Raw genomic sequence first — 21741 nt, 5'->3', positions numbered from 1 at the left:
TCGAAAATTTTTAGTTTTAATAATTGATTATTATAATTTTTTTTTTAAAAAAAGAGAATAAATAAATCGATCATCCTATAATCCTATCTTATTGGTCAAAGTTGCACTCAGAAACTGAACTCAGTAAAAATTTTAATACTTAATTATTATAATTTTTTTGTTATAAAAATAAATAAACTGGTATTAGGACATCTTAAAATTATGTCTTAATAATTATGTGAAAGTTTGAATTGATTAGCAAAAATTGATCAGATTGTACTTGAAATCGAACTAAGTTATAATCGAAAGCAAAACAAAACGTATAATAAATCTCTTATTTTGATATTAGTTATCATAAATAATTTTTTTTTTAAAATAATCATCTCAGAATCATGACAAAGTAATTTGGTGAAAGTTTGAGTAGCTCAGTGAAAATTGACTCAATTATATTCGAAATTAAACTATATTACACTCAATCGCCAAACATAATTTTAATAATTAATTATTATAAACTTCTTAAATAAATAAAAATATGAAATCAATCATCTGTCAAAATTTAGATTTACTCAGTGGAAGTTGATAAAGTTATACTTATTATGATATCGGTTCAAAAAATCTTAAATTTTAATAATTCATTATCATAAAATTTTAAAATTAAAAAAAATAATTATAATGAATATCTCGAGTTTTTCTTTTTAAATCCTATAATGACGCTCTGATCTAAGAATCATGTTTTGTAAAGGCTTGAGTTAGTAGTTTAGTAAAAATTGATATAGCAACGCTTAAAATTAAGTTCAATTATATTCCAAAAAAATATTTAATTTTAGTCCCTTTTTTCTTTTCTATGTAGCAAAGAAAAAGATTTGCATCATTTCTCTACATGAGTTGCTTTGAGAGCCTAATTCATTACCAATAAGAATCATAGCTATTTAGTATCAAAATGGAACCTAATTAAGGGTTTGATAGTACAAATTTGAGATTATATGGTTCATTTCCAATTCCTAGAAATCATAAATGGAATCGAAACTAACGATTTCGAATTTATTTTTTTTATTAATAAAAACGATGATCGTACCGAAACACATGATTTTGATATCAAAATTATGTAGAATCCAAAGTTTTTAAGAATCGAAACTAAAATAATCTGGAATAAATTTCGAATATAGAAGAACCAAAATCCTCAATTTTAAAACTAAAATAAATCATCATGACAACTAAGGTTGATTAGATAGATTCCTTAACAAAAATACAGAAAGACAGATAAAGAAAACAAGCGAAAAAGGAATAGAAAGAAAAGAGTAAAGAGATTTCTTCGTATAGTTGTAAAAATCTTCTTTGCTATTAAGTGTCACCAGAATTTCTCTCACTTCCTTTCCAAAGAAGATTTAAGCCTTTTTATTTTTATTAATGGAGTGAAGAGGCAACAGTTTTGGGCTCCTAATAACCCAAACGAAACAAAAAAAATGATCAATAAATAAATTTTAATAATACATTCAAAGACAGCAAAAAAAATCAATTGGTAAAAAACAACTATTGTAATTAAATTTTCTATAAATTTTTTTAAGAAAAAAATGATCAATAAATAAATAATGCCAAAAAGAGGAGATGTTTTGAGTCTTTGTTCTCCTCCACACACCGTAACATAAGAAACTAGATTAGGCCAACAGTCAAAGAAAGAAAGAGCACACCGAAAGGAACAGCTCTCCACGTTGGGTTGATTTGCATCAGAGTGATGGAAAGACTTATCTCGATGAGCCTAACACGAGTGATCTGCCAATTAATTACTCCCAAGAAGTGACTGTTCCGAATATGGCACTTATCCATCACACTTCAAAAATATTTGTTTCCGCCTGCAACAGCAGCAGCACCGCAGAAGGCGACGACGTCGGTACTTAATATCTTTATAGAGACATCATCAGTTGAACAGTTGAATTATATATATATATATATATATGCGGGAATGTGGTTCAATGCTTTGTATGGTTGAATTCGTGATTGGGACAATTCAATGTTCATGAATTTAGACCATGGAAAATGCCACCAACTCTTCCATGTCTCTACGTAGTTACTCTATCAATACAACAGTTGCACAGAGACAAAGGACGATGACACAACACCTCATATTATCCATCCCTTTTTCAATCGAAATCTCACAAAATCCTCCTTCCTTCCTTCCTTCCTTCCTTCCTTGCCTTGAGCTGGCTGTATCTGAAAATGACTTCTTACACTAATTTCTCCGATCACATTATTGATGACATCTTCTTAGCGGCATACATACATCTACTTGTGGCTAATGAATCGGTAAGAATATAGTTTTTGATAGATTGCCCGTTTGTAGAGTTCATTTTTGTCCGAATCCCTTCTTAAATGACAACAATGGATCCACAATATTTAAGTAGGAAGGGTTAAAAACAAAGAGTCATTCGTTGGCTAAATTGTTTGGAGCCCTATAAAGAAACCTCAGATCTATATGGCCACCAACCCCGCTATCATGCACAAACTTTGACTAGCAGAATAGCAATTCAACGTGTGAGGTTGCCACAGATCGCCGCTACCTGTGACAGAAGAAGGAAGGAGGTGCAGTCTCGCCTGCACGAGAGAATTCATTGGACTATATAGCTTGACCGTGAGAGAGATGTTTGACGATTTGGAGAGGCAGATAAGGTGATGTGATTGCCGTGTCAAACTTTCCCAAGTGGACGGCAGCGTCAAAGTTTAGTTTGGAAGGGAATTGGAACCACCAAACCCTTTGGAGCGTTTCGTAGAGGGACTCGTCGGTGTTTGCTTTACTACGCTGTCTCTCGCAAGAATAAGAACGTATCAGCGCAGAAGAAACTTCGTCACATGGTTCCCCTTTTTTGGATGGCACCGTTGTTCATGCAGGGCTCGACGTCGACGGGAGGAGAACTGTTAAGTACGTCACCTCATGTCAAATAAAATAAATATATGTTAAATCATAAGATCTTACGGCTCTGAATAGATGAAAATTTATTAGATGAGCTTTGATTCTATAACGTTTGCTAATTAGTCCTCGCACTCTACTACCTAATTATTTTTTTAGGTGTAAAATTGATCGAATGAGATTTTGAATATTCGTAGTTGAATATTAAACTAATATTTTATATGATGTTTCAAAATCTCGATTTTTAGTGAATGTCTCCGATATATTGATCACAAGCGTAAAATCAGTATATTACTATCGGATCAATGTTTTAGGCGAATCTGATACACTAGTATATCGCCTAATATATTACTATTAAGTGGATGTCTTAGGTATAAAATTTATATGACGAAAATTATGAATCCTTAACCCCTAGTAAATAGATTAATACATCACTATCGAGTCAATATTTTAAATATAACGATTTATGTGATGAGATTTTGAACCGTTAACCTAAACAAAAATCCGATACAAAATTGAGCATAATATATGAGAATAATTAAGCATGCCACCATCATTCTTATTCAAAATTTATGAACCCTAAACTTGCACATATCACAAAGTCAAGTCCTTTTCATGTCTCCACAAATAATATTGTCCTCCGTAAGCAACGCACTTGGAACAGATTCAATACTACAAAGAATTGCCAGTCTTGTGGTGAGAGAGGAGGTGTGGATGCACAAAATTAAGCTGCCGTGCTGAGAAATCTATAGTCATGTAGTGTTCTTCATATTGCTCCTTGCTATGAGGCTAACCAAAAGTAGATTTGTGTTGCCAAAATTCGATTTACTTGTGATACCAATTATTTTTTTCATACCAAAGATTTATTTGTTAATATTTAGAATTAGTTGTATTAGTTTACCTATCAAGAGTTATGCTTAACATATGCATCCATAAATGTTCCACTTATGGATACATAGTTGTAGTCCCCATTGGATTAATAGTATATTGTTATTCTTGATTTAACTTATGATATTGCGGTATGCAAATTATAACAACAAAAAGAGAATTATGGCTTATTGTGCAAAGTGAAAAAAAAAATTATGGTATTAATTATTATACAATAAGTAAAATTTTAGATTTACCATTTTGGTATTATAGTCTTTGCTAAGATACTTCAATTGGTTAGTATATTTGTCTTATGTTCGAATCTACGTATAAGTGTCATATATATTATTAATTAAATCATATCGTGAGTAGTATACGTGTTGATCACTCAAGTATTCCGTTTGACTGACCAAAATTCACTCTGTTTTCACGAGTCAATTTTGGCTAAACCATCCTCCATCGAAGACTGTCATTTGTTGTGTGTGTGTGTCTATATTTCTAAGAACGATGCATCGATATAAGAGACCAACCTACAGATCATGTATAGACATATAGTCCACAAAAGAAACAAACATTTCCACAAGGTTTAATGTTTCAAGTCAAGATAAAAAAGAAAAGATGAATAAAATAATAATAATAATAATAATAATAATAATAATAATAATAATAATAATAATGCTTTTCAAAGAGCCATCAACTCGTTCTTCCTTTGTGTGCAATAAACGTTTGGGTTTCTGGCGGCCACAACGCCAATTGAGACGTTCAAAGCAGACATCATCCGCTAGACTTTGACTTTTCGTCCTCCGTGCATGTTCTCCCTGTGTATATATATGAAGCATCAGACGGACCTTTATTGAGCCAAGCAAACGCAGCACCACCATCACCATGGCTGTTGACACTGTGCTCATCGTCGGCATTCTCTTGAGCGTTGTCGTCCACCTCCTCCTCCGCCGCAGGCTACGATCGAACCCACGGTTGCCGCTCCCCCCCGGGCCGAAGGGTATTCCGGTGCTCGGCGCGCTGCCGCAGATAGGTCCCATGGCCCACGCCTCGCTGGCTGAACTCGCCAAGCGCTACGGCCCCATCATGCACCTCAAGATGGGCACCGTGCGGGTCGTGGTGGCCTCCACGGCTGGCGCCGCTCGATCATTCCTCAAGGCGCACGACCTCCAGTTCGCCAACCGCCCCTCCACCATCAGCGGGAAGGACGTCACCTACGACGGCCAGAACTTCGTGTTCTCCAACTACGGGCCTCGGTGGAAGCTTCTCCGCAGGTTCTCTAACCTCCACCTTCTCGGCCCCAAGGCAATCGCGGACTGGGCACAGGTCCGGGCTGACGAGGTCGGCCGCCTGCTCCGCTCCATGCGCGAGTCGAGCAAAAACTCCCGGCCGGTGTTCGTCCAGGAGGCGGTGGTGTGCTCCAACGCCAACATAATCGGCCAGGTGGTGCTGTCGCGGCGGGTGTTCGCGGCGCAGGGCGAGGAGTCGAGCAAGTTCAAGCACGCGGTCACGGAGATGCTGACAGGGGTGGGGATGTTCAACATCAGCGACTTCGTGCCGGCCATCGCGTGGATGGATCTGCAGGGGGTGCAGCGCCACCTGCGCCGCGCCCACCTGAGGATGGACGCCATCCTCTCCGAGTTCGTGGCCGAGCACCAGGAGACGGCGCACGAGCGCAAGGGGAGGCCGGACGTGCTCGACCTTTTGCTGGCCAACAAGGTGGACGCCGATGGCGTGTCGCTTTCCGACGTCAACATCCGAGGCTTCATCTTCGTGAGCTCCTCCTCCCCTCCACAATAATTCCCATAACATATTAGTATCATATGAACAACCAACTACCCCCGGCGTTTACAAACACATCATGCTCATCGCTCCTCACACATCACCAGTGTCATGATTTGACAGAGATGTAACCTTGTCCTTCTCCTTGTAGGACATGTTCGTCGCTGGAACCGATACATCCTCCGTCACAATCGAGTGGGCGCTGGCGGAGATGCTGAAGAACCCAACCATACTGAAGAAGGCTCAAGCTGAGATGGACCAAGTGATAGGCAAAAGCCGGAGGCTGGAAGAGTCCGACATACCCAAACTCCCCTACCTGCGAGCCATCTGCAAAGAGGCGCTGCGGCTGCATCCTTCCACGCCGCTGGGCATCCCACACTACTCGTTCGAATCGTGCGAGGTGGACGGATACTACATCCCCGAGAACACCAGGCTCCTCATCAACATCTGGGCCATAGGGAGGGACCCCAACGTGTGGGAGGACCCTCTGGAGTTCAAGCCGGAGAGGTTCTTGAGCGGCAAAAACGCACACATCGAGCCGCTGGGCAACGACTTCGAGCTGATTCCCTTCGGTGCCGGCCGAAGGATCTGCGCAGGGATGCAGCTCGGGCTCGTCTTTGTGCAGTACACCCTCGGCTCCTTGGTGCACTCCTTCGACTGGAAGCTCGCCGACGACGTGGAAGAGCTCAACATGGAGGAGAGGTTTGGCCTCGTGCTCCCCAAGGCAGTGCCTCTCAAGACCGCGGTTAGCCCACGCCTTGCGGACAGCGCCTACATGTGATGCCTGCAAAGATGTACAACGACAGCACTATATCTGATCGATTCGCGTGTCATGGGTGGCAGGACACGATACAGTACATCATACAAGTCAACGGCAGAGTTCTATTTCTTGTACACCTCTTGTTGTGATAATTTCCAATAATAAGTGAAATATAGCTTCCAGTTCAGAAATCTTCCTTTGGTACTTTCTTTCGTTGAGCTCCTTTTAGGATCATAGTATCAAAAGTTATGCATCGGAAATATGCGAGAATCTACATGTAGCACGAGCCTTCAGATACCACTGCAATTAGACAACAGTACTTTGAAGACAGCAGCGCTTATACAAACAGCACGTCTTTCCGCATCGTGAGTAGTACAATATGTGTGCTGTACATCGTTCAAGAAAGAGAACTGAGACCATGTCCTCGTTCTCTCCGCGTGTGAAGTAGCTTTGCATGCTCAGCAAATGGCATGCGGATGCCGTCCTCAACTCAACGCCAGCGATACCACCGCCCATATCTACCCCTGTAGTGACGTTTCCCCGTCTCTTGCCCTTCTATCCGATGAGGAGGAGGTTCCGGCAACTCATGCGGCTCCATTATTTGAATTCTCCGTTGCCTTTTAGCTGCACCGGTAAGTATTCCATGAAGTCTTTTACTGCCTCAGAGACGAGCAGAGACTAATCCACAAGAAGACAAGAAGGAACAAACCGTTCTCTGCTTCTCGGTATCCTTCTTTGAGCTTCCTCTTTACAGTCTCCAGCTTATCAGACTCCGTCAACATGCTACAGGAAGACCCAACCAGCTGCATAGAACAGCCAAGTAGAATGAGTCAGACAAACCTGTAGTGCTGAAATGAAACATGCGTGTGTGCTACCACCAACCACCTCCTTCGGAGTTCCAGCGTCAGCAACCTTTTGAGGACGATGGCCTTCGGCCTGGGGATTTACAGTACTGAAGGCATCTTCTGCCGCGTCATTTGGCTTGCTCGTGAGGTTACTACGGCTTCTTCTCGCTTCCTCATGGTTCACGTCTGCACCATTTTTAAGAGGCACCAGGTTGGGAAGTAAACACAGGATCGACGTACATCGGTACAGATGAATTCACTGCAAAACTTACTTCCATCATCATCTTTCTGGGAAAGGAAGAGAAGAGCAACTGAATTCGTTAGTCGTCAATGAATCAGGGAACGGGTCAGAACATGGTCAGCAATTATGAGTCTACCTTGGAGAGGTCGACAGGACTCGATTTAGCAGAGAAGAGTTCCTCTTCATCCATGTTGGTATGAGATGGATTGGCCTCAGAGTCGAGAGCCACCACACCTACATGCGAGTTGTATAAGGTGATGCGTTGTAGAATAGCAATCTCTAACAACGTCCAAAGGACAGTAGAATGAATTGGTCCACCAGAGACATACGTGCAGTCGGAGCAGTGCCTCTGATCTCTTCCTCAACAATCATCTTCCAATCACTGTCGTCAAACAGCAAAAAAGCAATAAGATGATGCACATCAAATTCTATGCATACATCTAATCTAAATAGTAGGGAATCTCTCCGTAACTTGCTAAGATGATGCAAGTGTATCAGCATGTAGTTCCATAAGAAATCTTAATGTTTCCTCGAAAGAAACATGATCAAACATCTACCTATGATCAAGTCCTACTTGTGAAAAGCAAACTAGCAAATTGGAGATTGGATTGCAGAGACAGCAAACTATGTTATATATCAGCAATGTTAGAAGTGTGAGCTACTTGATGAGAGCCCTGAAAAGTCGTTTGATCTCCTTTGACTTGTGCTTCCTCAGATCCCTCAATGCCCTGGCGATTCCAGTGACCTACGTAGCCCGACGGAGGTCAGCCCTAACAACGAGCACGTAATGGCAAGCCTTTTATCGGTTCCATAAAGAAATGGAAATTGCATACTGACCTGTATAGTGTTTACTGACATCTTTATCGTCTGCAGCTGCCGTAGTAACTCGAAAAGGATGTCATCAGCCTGAATAAGAACAGCAAAGATCAAACATGAACTTGAAGAACTCCAATGCAAGCAGCATTATTGCAAACCTCTTCTCCCTTGTGCTTCATCACCAACTCCTTGATCCTCATAACCTCACGTATCTCTGTGTCCTCCTCCATGGGCTCATCACTTGGCTCCTCATCCTCATCGTTGTAAAATCTAACCTTCCTTTTACCCTTTTCGGGCTGCTTGCCGGTGCCAGGATCGTCAACGGATCCAACAACCTTAATCTCCTCTTGAGGTCTTCTCCTGCTACCGTCGTCGTCCTCACCTATACGGTTGGGATCTACACGCTCAGCCTCCAAGGCACTGCAGCCGGAACACTGGCTCCAAGTATGTATCATCTCCACCATCTCATCTCTGTGGTTGACAAACTCATCAGGGTTGTCGGTAGAAGCAACAAGAAATGCGTTCCTGATCACGTCAAATATGTCGGTCATGCAACACCGGAAGTACTTCCTCCAGTAACCCAATGAATCGGAGTAACCTGAAAATCGAAGAGACTTCAGTAGAACACCCAATGCCTTACTCTCTAAACAATCGAAGGATCGATCAATGATCTACCTCTACATTTCCGCTCCATCGACGAAGTCGGATTGATCAACAATGAGAAAAAGAGATCTTATATTTGGCCCGCATATGCTGTGCTCTTCTTCTCTTCCTACGTTTGAAGGAAGCTGCCTACTTTGGTTGCTAGATTCTACATAGATGATGAGATGCTCGATATCTATGTGGGGTATGGACCGAAGCCAGGGGGAGTTAACCTTCGGAGTCGTTGCGTCCGCGCCCTCGGAGCGGTAATGAGCGACAAAGGCTTTCCTAATTGGACCGATAGACTGCGTACGGGGTTATCGAAAATCTTGGGATCTAGCACGAATCTTGGAAAGCATAGGTAAGCGGTTTCCTATATAAATATGGTGATTCCAAATATCTCATGCGTCCTCCTTGATATATATTTTAATTAGGTAATCAATAATTCCAATATATAGTTTTGCATAAAACACAAATACATTGAATTTACTCGTCCGATAAAGTTGAAGTATGTTTGGATGAGAATATTATTGGAAGGGATGAGATGTTGTCGTATTCCGTGGCAGCGAAATAATAATTTATGTGGAACTAATTTCCATCTAAAAACATTCCATTCATTCCTTTTTTTTTTTTTTGAGAAAGGAAGGCAACTATTAATTTTTTGTTACGGGAAAAGAAATTACCAGAAAAAAATGTTAAAGATTCAAATAGTAAAAACGCAAATTTTCTCCTCTCTACTTAAATCTAACTTGACACACTTATTGTTAACCATTTTGTTAATGTTTGATTTAATTTCATGATCATTTTACCATTTTAATCGATATTTTATAGAATTTTTTTTATTGTATATCTATAAAGCTGTTAAAATAAAACACATATACATTATGCTCATCGCAGATCATTGTGATCAATGTTTACGTAAACATACATTTTTAATTTGAAATAATACTTCAAAATGCTTAAGTAAAAATTAACATAATATACTCATCAGACCTATATAAGTCAATCATAGTCATTGTCCGCTTTCAATATGGGACTAAGTGGGATGTCACAAAATATATACATATATATATATATAATTAATTAAATTTTTGTGAGTTTAAGAATATTTAGATTAGAATTTAAAATCTATATAATGATTATAAAAAAATAATAATGTTCATTTACAAATATAACAACATAAATATGTACATTTTACATCGGACTGTCATCATAATGGAGTAGGCATCTAAATAAAGTCAGTAGTAACTTATAATTTTGAGTGAATTTGGAGATATCTAAATTCAAATTTGACCTTACAAAAACGAACGCAATAAGTTTCATTTATGAATATAACAAAATTAATTTTAACAATTTCATCTCAAATTCTCATATAATAAGATATCATCTTGATGAATTAATTCAGGTATATATAAAATTAATTCTTAGAAGGAGGCTCATAAAAATAGGGGCTTTTTTCTTGGTTAATTGCACCATCTTTTTTCTGAGTCCGCTTCATCGATAACGGATCCCATCACGGGATCCGTTAAGGTGAGGTGCTCCGAATCCGAGGTCTAAACAAACCTTCGTCGTCGTTAAGCTGGCGTCCCAACAACAGACGGTCCTGATGAGAACAACACCGCGGATCTCATGATTTGCCGTTAAGGGTAATAAAGTAAATTCATAATTACTATTCAGCCGTTCTCGATGGGTAGTTATCATCCCTTAGGAAACCCTAGCGAGCGACTCTCTTCACGGCCGCCCACTTTGAGACGCAGCATCCTTCCGCCTCCGCCTCACATCTGGGCTCGGAGCAGCAATGGTGGCCGTCAAGAAGGCGGTACTGTCGTCTCTGCGTCTTCTTTTGCATTCACGCCTTTTGATCATGGATCGGTGATTTTTGTCCCTCTTGCCTCGTATCGATTACGGGGTTTTTGTTTTCTTCGATGGATTGACGCAGAAGAAAAGCACTGAGAGCATCAACAACAGACTCGCTCTCGTGATGAAGAGCGGGAAGTACACCCTCGGGCACAAGACCGTACTCAGATCGCTTCGGGGCTCTAAAGGTGATACTACCTTGCTTATCTTTTTTTTTTCTAAGTCCGATGATATGTAGATGGATTTGGGATTTGCAGGAAAACATCTTAGTTTGAGGTATTTGTTGATGTGGAAATGGTACGGAACTGGAGTTTGGCTCTTTGGCTGTTTTATCGTGCCTAAGAGATGAATATAGTTTCCCATATCCAGTTGGCCTTCTTCCCCTTTGAGCAATCCCATTAGATCGTTTAAATAATCTATCGGAATGTGTGGAAGGCAAAATGTTCTCTTTTTTTTTCTTCTTGTGATTGTGATTTATTCTTTGAATATATTAGACAAGTTTCTGCACTATCAGTCCTTATGTTTTGTGCTATGGATAGTAACGATAATGCTAATGCTTTTATTTCAATCGTTGTCATTTTGAAACTTAATTTCATTGGGATTCGTCATGGAGTTCTCATAAATGATATTGAATACTTTTATGGATCTTTTTTGAAGACAAAAGAGTTTGTTGTGACTTCACTTGGTTGAATTCTCAATTTGTTGCTTTTATTAAGATGCCGCAATGAGAAAGAGGTAAGCTAGCAAGAGGGCACAAGAACTTGGTAATTAATTTATGGTAGATTTTGTAATGAAATGACTCGATGGATAACTGATCCCATCAATTTGTTGAGCCTGACCGTTGAATCAAAACCTTTAAGCCAAATTTAATAGTTCTTCATCTTTCATGCCCTTAAAAGGCAATTGAAATTTTCACCCACCTCCAATGTGGTGGCTTAAGGTGTGACAATTTCTCCTAGTTAAGGACTTGATGTCCTTGTCAAGGCTCAAACATAATTTAAAATCAAATGCTAGTACGGTGAACATGGGATCTAGCGTAGTGGTGGCTTTATGTTGCGTTGTGTTCTCTAGTGCCATCCATTGATGATTGTACCACCCAAAACAAAATGGTATGAAACGGGCAATATGTATCAGTGTGGATGTGGGCCGGTATGTGGGCCACCCTATTTCAAGTGGCTCGATTCAGTTCTATATAAATAATAAATATTCAAAAGAAATGGTGGGGCCCATACAACTTGGCACTAAAAAGGGAAAAATAAAATAGAAATTAGGCCAATCAAACATGAGCCTTCTTCTCACGTTCAGTGTTGCTGTCGTTGCCGCTGCCAACGACATTGTCATTGCGTTCCTTCTTCCTCCCAGGTATGCTCCTGATGTGTGATTAAACTTGTGGTTGTTACAGATCTAGTGATGGGTAAGCTTAATTTGTTGGGCTTGAAGAATTGGGATGCCTACCAACCATTTTAGACAGTTTAGATCTGCCACTTCAGATTGAGTGCAGCTCAAGTTGCAGCCCTACTGTTCTGATGGCCAAGAGTTTTGATGGAAAATGAAAACCTCATCATGATGTGTTTTCTTTGTTCCTTGACGTGCCATTTCTTTGTTTGTTCTCTCTTTAGTGACATGATTAACAAATGTAGGATTTGAGGATTGAGTTTCAGGAGCACCTTCAATGGATTAGTGAAAGTGGATAAATGTGCTAATGTGGATAAATGTGCTTGCAATGACCCTAAATATGTAAATGCAATAACCTTATTGCACTGGTATTTTGCATTATGCATCGATTTTGTATTTCAAAAAGCTCAAGTTATTAGACATGTCTGTTCTCCTGTTCTATGCTTATTCAAGCATATTCAACACTTTTTGCATGACCCACCACTATGAAGTGTTGTTTTTGTTTTTTTAGCCTGTTGATGTGACATTGGATGATTTGTTTAATTCAAAAATTGAAGAATGTTCGAGTGAGATCCTATTTCTTTTATTCCTCGTCTGCCATATCTTTGGTTTGCTGCCTTTTCGTTATGCATAATACATCTTTCTATATACGTGACTGCTAAAATTTATTTTGTTTCAATAGCAAAATTGATTTTAATCGCAAACAACTGTCCTCCACTGCGGAAATCTGAGATCGAGTACTATGCAATGTTGTCTAAGGTTGGAGTACATCATTTTAATGGAAGTAAGTATTCTAATCCTTGCCCTGTTTTTTTATCTTTGTTATCACTCATGCCACCAAAATTCTTAGTTAGCTTTCAAATTTTTGTCACTCTGGGAATGAATTGTTTTTATGAATTAGTAACTTTATTGTGTTGAATTTTTTTTTCCTTTTTCTTGGCACAAGCCAGCATTTAGAACTGTCTATAGTGGATTATTTTATGAATGAAATTGTCACATAAAAAGCAATACATGATTCTATTACTACTGATGGGAGAGATGGCAACCTGGTATACCATGTGCTGCCACTGAAAGCATTTTCTCTGACCAGAAGAACATCTGGTCATCTGGTGTGAACAAAATTTCACCACCGAGGCTCTTCACTACTCTAGTTTAAGCATTCCTTATTAATTATGTGATGCATATGGTGCATGTAAAAGGTTTGCCAATTGCATTGTTGATTACCTTTCTTTTTTAATTGGGTTTTTGCTGATTCGGCACTTTTTTCAGGTAATGTTGACCTTGGAACTGCATGCGGAAAATATTTTCGTGTTTGTTGCCTCAGCATCATGGATCCTGGTATGTGCAATCATCAACCTGATGGAGCTTGCTTGGCTTTTCTTCCTAAAAGCCAACCCTAACCGTTAAGATTATTGGTCTTTCAGGTGATTCTGACATCATCAAGAGCATGCCTGGAGAACAGTGAGAGAAGCCAGTCGATGTAGAAATATTTACCTGTGTCCTCTGGTAATATGGTCAATTCCTATTGTTGTTAGATCAAATTTTGACTACAAATTGTTGCAAGATTTCATCCCTACTTTAATCTTCTTGACTTATTTCTTAGTCCATACTGTTTCTTGGCCGTCAACTCGATAATCTTATTGTGAAATGTAACTGTTCTACCAAGGTTTGGTTCATTGCTTTATAATCTGATTGTATTAATAAAATTGCCCCGCTTGACCTTTCTAATTAAGAGATGCAGGGAAATTTAAATCCTAACTAAATCATCCTCCGGAATCCAAAGAGCAATCCGTGCTATTATGCACTTATGTTTATTATTTTTGTTGTTTATTGTTATTGTTATAATAATAATAATAATAATAATAATAATAATAATAATAATATTTTAAGCTGCAGAACTTTTTTTTTTTTTTGGTGTATAGAGGACTTTGGGACGGTGGGTGCAAATTCATCCTTTTTCTTCTTATAGTGGATGTTGAACGAGAAGTATCAAATGTCAACAACGGGTCTAATAAGCATAGGGACTTGTCAAGATTAACTTAAACCTTACTTTAAGATTATAATCATCATATTTACGAGTGTAACGTTGTTATGATATATCGTAGTTGATGTGTGCATCCAGGAACAGGTTGTTTATTAGTATGTTTAGTAGTTAGCAGTTCCATTTTGGTTTTTTGGCAGGCATATTTGTGGTTTTTAATCAACATTGTAGACAGAGTCACATCGTCAGGGAAAATAATAAAAAATAATATTGTTTTTATGTCTGATTTCTGGTTGATGATCGGAATACTTTGTCTAATGGTCGACAATGTTAGTTGTCTTAGCACCTTAAAACCGTCTTAGTGGCATGGGGTTCAAACATTGAGTCTTGCAAGCAATAAAAAAAAATGATCTAGTTTGAATGGGGTGTTTTGGTGTGCTATGATGATCCTAAAACCTTCGGTAGTAAAAGGGTAGTAAAGGATTGAATAGGGCTCCGAGTAACAAAATGATGTTGCACCACATGTCACTCGTTGTCCGTCGCTACTACTTGTTTGCATGATAAAAAGTGATTTGTTTCGAGTATTTTTGGGTCATTTATGTTGAATATCGGATTTTGATGATTAAATCAATCGATGAAGTTATCAACTAATATACGTTTAAGATAAGTGACGTAAAAAAAATTTTGATCATAGATTTGAATTATGGAAGCAGAATTTAACATTGGGCCGGAGAGCATCATGTCGGATGATTGGTTGACGTATCAGAGGATAGACTTCATGCCATGAGTTCGAGCATCGGGCCAGAAGAATCGAGCATTGCACCAAGATGATTGAGTGTTGTGGGAAGTCAACAGGTCGATTAAGCAATACGCCGAATGAGAAGACGATGTGTCGAAAGATCGAACAAAATATCGAGTGTACCAATGACATGTCAGACAACGTAGTGTTACAGACTTAGTTGGTTTTGCTTAAGTCGTGTGGCACCATTGCGTGTTCGTCCGCAAAAATCAGCCTCCCCGAAACCTCCTATGGTCTTTTAGGACCTACAAAAGAGAAAACGGATTAGAGAAAGCGCCTCACTCGGGATCCACAAGCAAACATTCTAGGAAACACTTCATAGACAATGCAAATTACAAACAGACTTTACAAGCTCTGAACGGTTGCACAACAAAGGGTCAAAATGATCTACTACAGACCGAATATATCTCACAAGTGTCCACATGATACAACCTTTATTTACAAGCCTAAGAAGGCCACAAAACCTAACTAAACTGAGACTTTTAAGCATTCGATCGTCCCTCTACATGCTGTGCAAAGCATGAATAAACCAAAAGACACAGACATACATAAGTATTACATCAAACATCCTGTTTAGAACTTTGTATGTGACATTCTCCCCCACTTATTCCTTCGATATCCTCGTCGAAGCCTTTGCCGACACTGTAACTCCTCGCCTTTGCTGAGTCTTCAATCTTCTGCTCCAGCTACAAAGCACCTCTTGGCTCCCAACTGCTCTCCGCTGTTGTTTTTGAGTAGTCGAACCTTTGATCCGCCATGCTGCTTCAACTCGCCAATGACTCTGACTCTAGTATGGGGAGGCTGAGTTGTGTTGATCCCTGTTGGTTCCTGCGGATCATCCAGATGAAGGAAAAGACCATCCTTACTATGCGCCAGTCTCTCAAAAGCCTCATGTTGCTTGAACTGGGTGGATGCTTGTTGGAGCTTTAACGAGCATCGCCTCGTAAACTTATAAAGTTTTGGGTCATTCCTCTACAAAATTTGCTCATCGATTCTTCTTTCACTTAGTTGTCACTTCCAAGTAGATTCATATCACTTCCGCTTTCGATTGACATTCTGTTGGGAAATGAAGCAGATAATTTAATCTCAGTAGCATTGATCACCATTGGTGAGGATTTGATAACTATTGTCTTCTAATATCTTCGAAGGGTCTTTGAACCTGTGCAGAGCTCCTCTGCTGGATAGATAAGAGAATTAGGGTACTCGGTTTTGCCTATTCTCTTAAGAGTTGAGAAGACAATGGTTACTTGACTTCGTCCGCCTCTTCAAGGGTTGTACTCCATACATTGAGCTGGTTACTAGCCTTCGCTTGCTCTTTGCTCACACTTCTGAAGCACTCGAAGTGTTTGCACTTCTTGCGTTGAGTTAGCTATTGTGATTCACCTTCTCAATGCCATCGAACTTCTGGAATGCAAGAAGTTTTCACCCCAACTTGGAGTAAGTCTCTAATAGTTTTGGTTGCCTCTGGGATTGTACCGTCTTCTTTATCAACCCGGTCGCCTACTCCACTGAGTAGCAAAGGTATAGCACTGCGTACTGTCTGCTTTGTTCCTTGGTCGTGCACTCTTGCATGACCCAAAACCCTTCACTTTCGGCTATCTTGATGAGAAGCTCGTTGACACCGGTCTTACGAAGTTCCTTGGCATCTACCCTTCAGCCTTGTCTTGGTACTTGGAGTTTGCCTCTGCATGCTCCACCTCCTCAGCCCCTTTCACGACCAAGCGCTCTCCCTCCATGAGAGCAAGGGATCAATGACTTTCACGGAAGTCCCGCTTCTGCGGTACCATGGCGCTGCCATGCCCATGGCCCTACTATCCGTTGCCTCATATCTGCATCCTTTTTCTTCACGATCAGTAGATATATGTCTCTATGACACTCCTCCGAGTCTACCTCCATTCTAACTGATGCTTGATTTTGGGTAGCTAGGTCCCTCTAGACTCGTCGTCGCTTCCTCACCCCTTTCGACCCCCTGCTTCAACACCTCTGTGTTCTCCAAGCAGCTCCCTTTGGTCGATGGAAAGACAGACTGCAACTCCCATGCATGGCCTCTACTATCATGTTGTAGGGTTTGCACCGATTCTATTCTCCTTAGCTTCCTTGGTAGCAACGTTCGCTTACTCGACCTTGTCCTTTGACTTGCCGGGCTCCTTTAAGTGAATATAGGCTCTAGAGCAGTCCAACTCTCCATCTGCTTCGATTATACCTCTACATGATTAAGCCCCTCCCATGGGACTCACTAGTACTTGCATTCGAACTTTTCCCTTGGTGGAACACAGCCCCCATATGCTGATGACCAAGGCTTTCATCCGATGCAAAATTCGATGCACACACGGAAGATCTGCCTCTGCGGTACCATGGCCTTCACTCCTTGAATCCATAGACCTTCTTGTCGTCGTGTTGTTCACCGAAGTGGAGCTTCCAGTAGCCCCCGATCATACCTTTGTATGATACAGTCCCTTACGGGACTATGTCGTGTGTATCGCATTGCTACGAACTGTTCCACCACGATCCGTTGCACCATATCACCTTCTGGTGACATCTCTATTATATTATGATCCTTGTGGGATGAACTCGAATTGTAATCCTTCCATGTGTAGCCTCTGCCAATACATCGTAAGGTCTCTTCCACTTTCGATTTTGTTCGCTCCTTTAGCAATCGATCTTCATCCACTCGCTCTTGGGTCACACCTAGATGAAGCACCGCTCTAGGACAGTCCATAGCCTAGTAGCTCTCGAAGCCCACCGACTTCGCCGAAAATGGTGCACCATTGTTTGGATCTTGGGCCTCTACGCCTACCAGCATAATCTCCGTTGTGCACCGCTTCCTTCATGATAACTCGAATGGTGACACTATGTCATATTCTTCAAGAGTACCCGCCTCTACGTCCTCTTGCCCCGTGCCAAGGCCTTCTGAACCCAACTTCACCTCTGCAAGTTGAGTCGTCTTAGTTCTCCATCAAATGCTTCATCGAGATAAGGTGCATGTGCCCAGAAGCTCCCTTCGTCTTTGGCACCATGCAAGATGAGTCCGCTCTGTCAGAATGAATGACCCATGGAACAACATGATCCTGCTCTTGCCTCTGCAAGAGTTCATGTCCTTGACCTTTGTCCAAGGACAGCTCTATGCCTCCGCTCCATGTTCCATCTTCTATGCCGGCTCACTTCATGCGGCTTGGGTACTTCGCTAAGTTACATCCAAGTTGCTCTGCTCCTCGTTTTGCATTGAGTTGATGGTGGCCCTCACGCCCACCATTCCACGGGTCGGCCCTCCCTTGAGTATGATCTCCACATCGACTCCAAGTGTGCCTTCATTTGTGTTGCTTTGGGTCGCTCCCCCACTTGATCTCGCAATACATCCACCAATGCAGTCTCTCAAGCGAGATCATGCGACGACTCCTCGTTGCTCGCTCGGTCCATTGAGCTTCGTGGGATTGTTGTGTTTTGAGGTACTCCTCCTCAATATGTGAGATATGTTGTACATGATTCTCCCTTTAGAGAACCGGGATCTATCCCTCCTGGATAAATGTCCCGTTAGAGCAACATCTCTCTATGCTTCGTTCTCTTTGAAAGTTTCGGAGACCATCATCCCCTTTGGACTACTCCGATTTGCTGAACAAAATGTGCATTGTTTTGCCTCCTGCAAACGCACTTGCTAGATTGCCTCTACATTAATACAACCCCTACTACACCACTCAAGGCCTAACAACATGTTGAACTCACTACACACTTCAGCCTCCTACGGACATATCCTTCACATGCCGAAGAGCAAGTTTCAATGCTCCATGGCGCCGAGTTTCGGTCGCCTTGGGATGGCCGCGAACATTCCATCGTCCACATACAAGCCCATGTATGAGTACCGAATTCTTCGAGTATAACTCTTTCGGTCGCTGAGCAACTCATTCCACCTTACATGGTCTCATCCTTTACCAAGCGTCTTGCTTGCCTTGAGCATCATCAAGTTAGTTGTCAACGACGAGCCATAACTCGAACTCAGTCATCCCAACCTTTGTGCGCTCTGCATTCTTCTAAGCTTGCTTGTTCTCGTGGTGCCTCTTACGTGAAGGGTTGGCCATTCCTCTGAATGCCAATCTCAGATGTCTTCTCCTCCGAGCGACTCCTTTTCCCTACATCTCCATGCCCATTTTCCCCCAAACGATTGCGCGTGTGCTGACTGCCCTCAACACAGCCCCGCTAGGTCCCCCCGCATTTACATGCCAAGTGTTTCTCTGAGTGCTTGTCCTACTCTGATACCATATGTTATGGACTTAGCTAGTTTTGCCTAAGTCGTGCGGTACCCTTGTGTGTCTGTCCACAAAGGTCAGCCTCCCCGAAACCTCCCATGGTCCCTTAGGACCTACAAAAGAGAAAACGGGCTAGAGAAAGCGCCTCACTCGGGATCCACAAGCAAACATTTTAGGAAACACTTCATAGACAATGCAAATTATAAACAAACTTTACAAGCTCTGAACGGTTGCACAACAAAGGGTTAAAATGGTCCACTACAGACCGAATATCTCTCACATATGTCCACATGACACAACCTTTATTTACAAGCATAAGAAGGCTACCAAACCCAACTAAAATGAGACTTTTAAGCTTTCGACCATCCCTCTACATGTTGTGCAAAGCATGAATAAACCAAAAGACACGGACATACATAAGCATTACATCAAACATCCCATTTAGAACTTTGTCCGTGATAGTAGGCTTCATGAAATTAAGTCTTGGTCGAAATTTAGAGTCTAATTGAGTCGGTTTTGGGTATAACCATGCCAACTCAATTGGGGACCCATTAGGCTTAAGTTGGGACTATTTTGGACCAAGTGGAAGACTCATTCAGTGACCCAAGATTAGGCAGAACCACCTATGAGCTAGAAAAGGAAAGAGCACACTTTTCCAAGCTGTCAGGCGGTGGCACCACCAGATTGGGCAGTGGTACCACCTAGTGTTAGTGTGGCAGGCGGTGGTATCGCCAAACTGGGCGGTGATATCGTCCAATGTCAAATTGGCAGGCAGTGGTACCGCCCGTATCCGAGAGACCCGAAAATTTAAATTTTTGGCCTCATTTTTGAAACTATTTGGGGCCTATAAATACCCTACTTGGGCAGCAAGGAACAAGAATTCTTAAGAAAAAAACTGAGAAAACTCTGCCAAAATATTGAGTTCCCTCCTCCTTGAGCTTAGAAGTAGATCTAAGGGAGGTGTATGAGGGTTACCTTGTAAAAAGGGGGTGTAAAGGTTCTCTCCTGAGCTTGTCAAAAGGAGAAAGAGTTGTAAGGGTAGTTCATCTTCGCCCATTGGAAAGAAGATCGGTAGTGGAAGCCGATGGCCTCGAGTGAAGAGGAATCGAGAGTAGACGTATGTCACGACGATCGAACCACTATAAATCCCGTGTATTCTTATCTTTTACTTTTTACCTTTATTGCAAACTACTTTACTTGCTCATTATATTCTTACAAACGTTTTCAAGTTAAACATCTTTTCGATACGGGCTTTCTCAAATAAAGTTTTCAAATCGTCGAAATTTTATGAAAGTACTAATTCACCCCCCCTCTTAGTGTCGATATGGTCCTAACAGTTGATATTAAAGCTAAGTTTTTCTCAATTGGTTTAACACCCAAGAGAATGACTTTTATCAATAATCTAGAGGGTCACTCTATTATTCGTCCTCCTATATTCAAGGGGACGGACTACACGTATTGAAAAACCCGAATGAGAGTTTTCTTGCTTTCTATGGATTTTGATTTATGAAATATTGATGAAAGCGATTTTCAAAAGTCTTTCAAACCAATGAATGAATATAATGATTTGGAGAAGAAGACATTTTCTTTGAATGCTAGAGCTATAAATGCTCTATTTTGTGCTTTGAACAAAAATGAGTTCAATCCTATTTCTTTATGTGAAACTGCAAATGAGATTTGGCACACACTAGAAGTAACTCATGAAGGCACGAATAGAGTAAAAGAATCTAAGATAAATCTTTTGATGCATGATTTTGAATTATTTCGAATAAAGCCAAGAGAAACTATTATTGACATGTACACCTGTTTTACGGATGTCGTCAATAGTTTGAAGGCTCTTGCCAAATGTTTTCTAATCTTGAACTTGTAAACAAGATTCTAAGATCTATTCCAAAAAGTTGGGATTCAAAAGTAACATCAATACAAGAATCAAAGGACTTAAACAAAAACTTATCGAGTCTTTAATGACCTATGAAATGACATATATTACACATGACAAACACGAGAACAACCTTCCAAAGAGCAAGAAGGATTTGACATTTCGAACAAAAGAAGACTACTCGAGCAAAAGCTTAAGTGATGATGGCATAGAACTTTTGACGAAAAAATTTAAAAAAATTCATAAAAATAAGAATCTAAAAATAAACTAAAAAAGGACAATCACTTGCTATGAACTTAAGAAGTCGGAGCACTCCAAAGATGAGTGTACAAAACTAAAGAAGAAGTTGTCAAAGAAAAAGAAAGCATTCAAGGTGACATGGGACGAATCAAGTACATCTAATGACGAGGAGCAAACCAACAAAGATAAAGTGACGAACTATGCCTTAATGGCTTTCGAGGTAAATGACTCAACCGAAACTCCTTTACCTTACAATGAATCATTTGATGCTTTCAATGATTTATTTGATGAATTTAAATTAGTTAGTAAAAATTATAAATTTATTAAAAAGAGATCATGCTTATTTTTCTAGTGAATTTAAAAAATTAAAAAATGAGCATGATAATTACGTATTAACCTTTTGCACTAAATGTGAAAAATTAGATTCATACAAAAAAAAAATTTCGTTACTAAAACAAACATTAGAAAATTTTAAAATTGGTAGCAAATCTTTAAACATGTTCATAGAAAAGAAG

General features: G+C 40.4%; 3 protein-coding genes across 3 annotated transcripts; 2 read left to right on the top strand and 1 right to left on the bottom strand.

Annotated features, from left to right (window-relative positions):
* Nucleotides 1-4614: 4614 nt before the first annotated feature.
* On the top strand, nucleotides 4615-6481 carry LOC135626932 (flavonoid 3',5'-hydroxylase 1-like). Its single transcript, XM_065132766.1, has 2 exons — nucleotides 4615-5521; nucleotides 5682-6481. Exons 1-2 carry the CDS (start codon nucleotides 4634-4636, stop codon nucleotides 6309-6311), a joined length of 1518 nt encoding a protein of 505 aa, XP_064988838.1. The 5' UTR covers nucleotides 4615-4633; the 3' UTR covers nucleotides 6312-6481.
* Nucleotides 6482-6780: 299 nt separating this feature from the next.
* On the bottom strand, nucleotides 6781-8886 carry LOC135627563 (probable mediator of RNA polymerase II transcription subunit 26b). The gene is made up of 10 exons (XM_065133685.1): nucleotides 8868-8886; nucleotides 8351-8790; nucleotides 8214-8282; nucleotides 8039-8121; nucleotides 7706-7758; nucleotides 7513-7610; nucleotides 7408-7423; nucleotides 7176-7321; nucleotides 7000-7093; nucleotides 6781-6914 (listed from the first exon to the last, which is right to left on the bottom strand). The coding sequence occupies exons 1-10, from the start codon at nucleotides 8884-8886 to the stop codon at nucleotides 6781-6783; spliced, it is 1152 nt and encodes a 383-aa protein (XP_064989757.1).
* Nucleotides 8887-10524: 1638 nt separating this feature from the next.
* On the top strand, nucleotides 10525-13762 carry LOC135627256 (large ribosomal subunit protein eL30-like). The gene is made up of 5 exons (XM_065133273.1): nucleotides 10525-10653; nucleotides 10774-10879; nucleotides 12769-12870; nucleotides 13356-13424; nucleotides 13511-13762. The coding sequence occupies exons 1-5, from the start codon at nucleotides 10633-10635 to the stop codon at nucleotides 13549-13551; spliced, it is 339 nt and encodes a 112-aa protein (XP_064989345.1). The 5' UTR covers nucleotides 10525-10632; the 3' UTR covers nucleotides 13552-13762.
* The last annotated feature ends 7979 nt before the right edge of the window (nucleotides 13763-21741 follow it).

Source organism: Musa acuminata, chromosome BXJ2-11, assembly GCF_036884655.1.
Source record: "Musa acuminata AAA Group cultivar baxijiao chromosome BXJ2-11, Cavendish_Baxijiao_AAA, whole genome shotgun sequence".
NCBI classification, from domain to species: domain Eukaryota; kingdom Viridiplantae; phylum Streptophyta; class Magnoliopsida; order Zingiberales; family Musaceae; genus Musa; species Musa acuminata.
The sequence above is the reverse complement of the archived record's forward strand: the minus strand, read 5'-3'. Positions and strand labels throughout refer to the sequence as shown.

Coding starts and splice junctions, on each gene's coding strand:
- LOC135627256 (XM_065133273.1), top strand. CDS start 10,633: ATGGTGGCCGTCAAGAAGGCG. Junction 10,654..10,773: donor TGGTGGCCGTCAAGAAGGCG/GTACTGTCGTCT, acceptor GGATTGACGCAG/AAGAAAAGCACTGAGAGCAT. Junction 12,871..13,355: donor AGTACATCATTTTAATGGAA/GTAAGTATTCTA, acceptor CACTTTTTTCAG/GTAATGTTGACCTTGGAACT.
- LOC135626932 (XM_065132766.1), top strand. CDS start 4,634: ATGGCTGTTGACACTGTGCTCATCGTCGGCATTCTCTTGAGCGTTGTC. Junction 5,522..5,681: donor ACATCCGAGGCTTCATCTTC/GTGAGCTCCTCC, acceptor TTCTCCTTGTAG/GACATGTTCGTCGCTGGAAC.
- LOC135627563 (XM_065133685.1), bottom strand. Junction 8,283..8,350: donor TGAAGCACAAGGGAGAAGAG/GTTTGCAATAAT, acceptor GTTCTTATTCAG/GCTGATGACATCCTTTTCGA. Junction 7,094..7,175: donor ACGCTGGAACTCCGAAGGAG/GTGGTTGGTGGT, acceptor TGTTCTATGCAG/CTGGTTGGGTCTTCCTGTAG.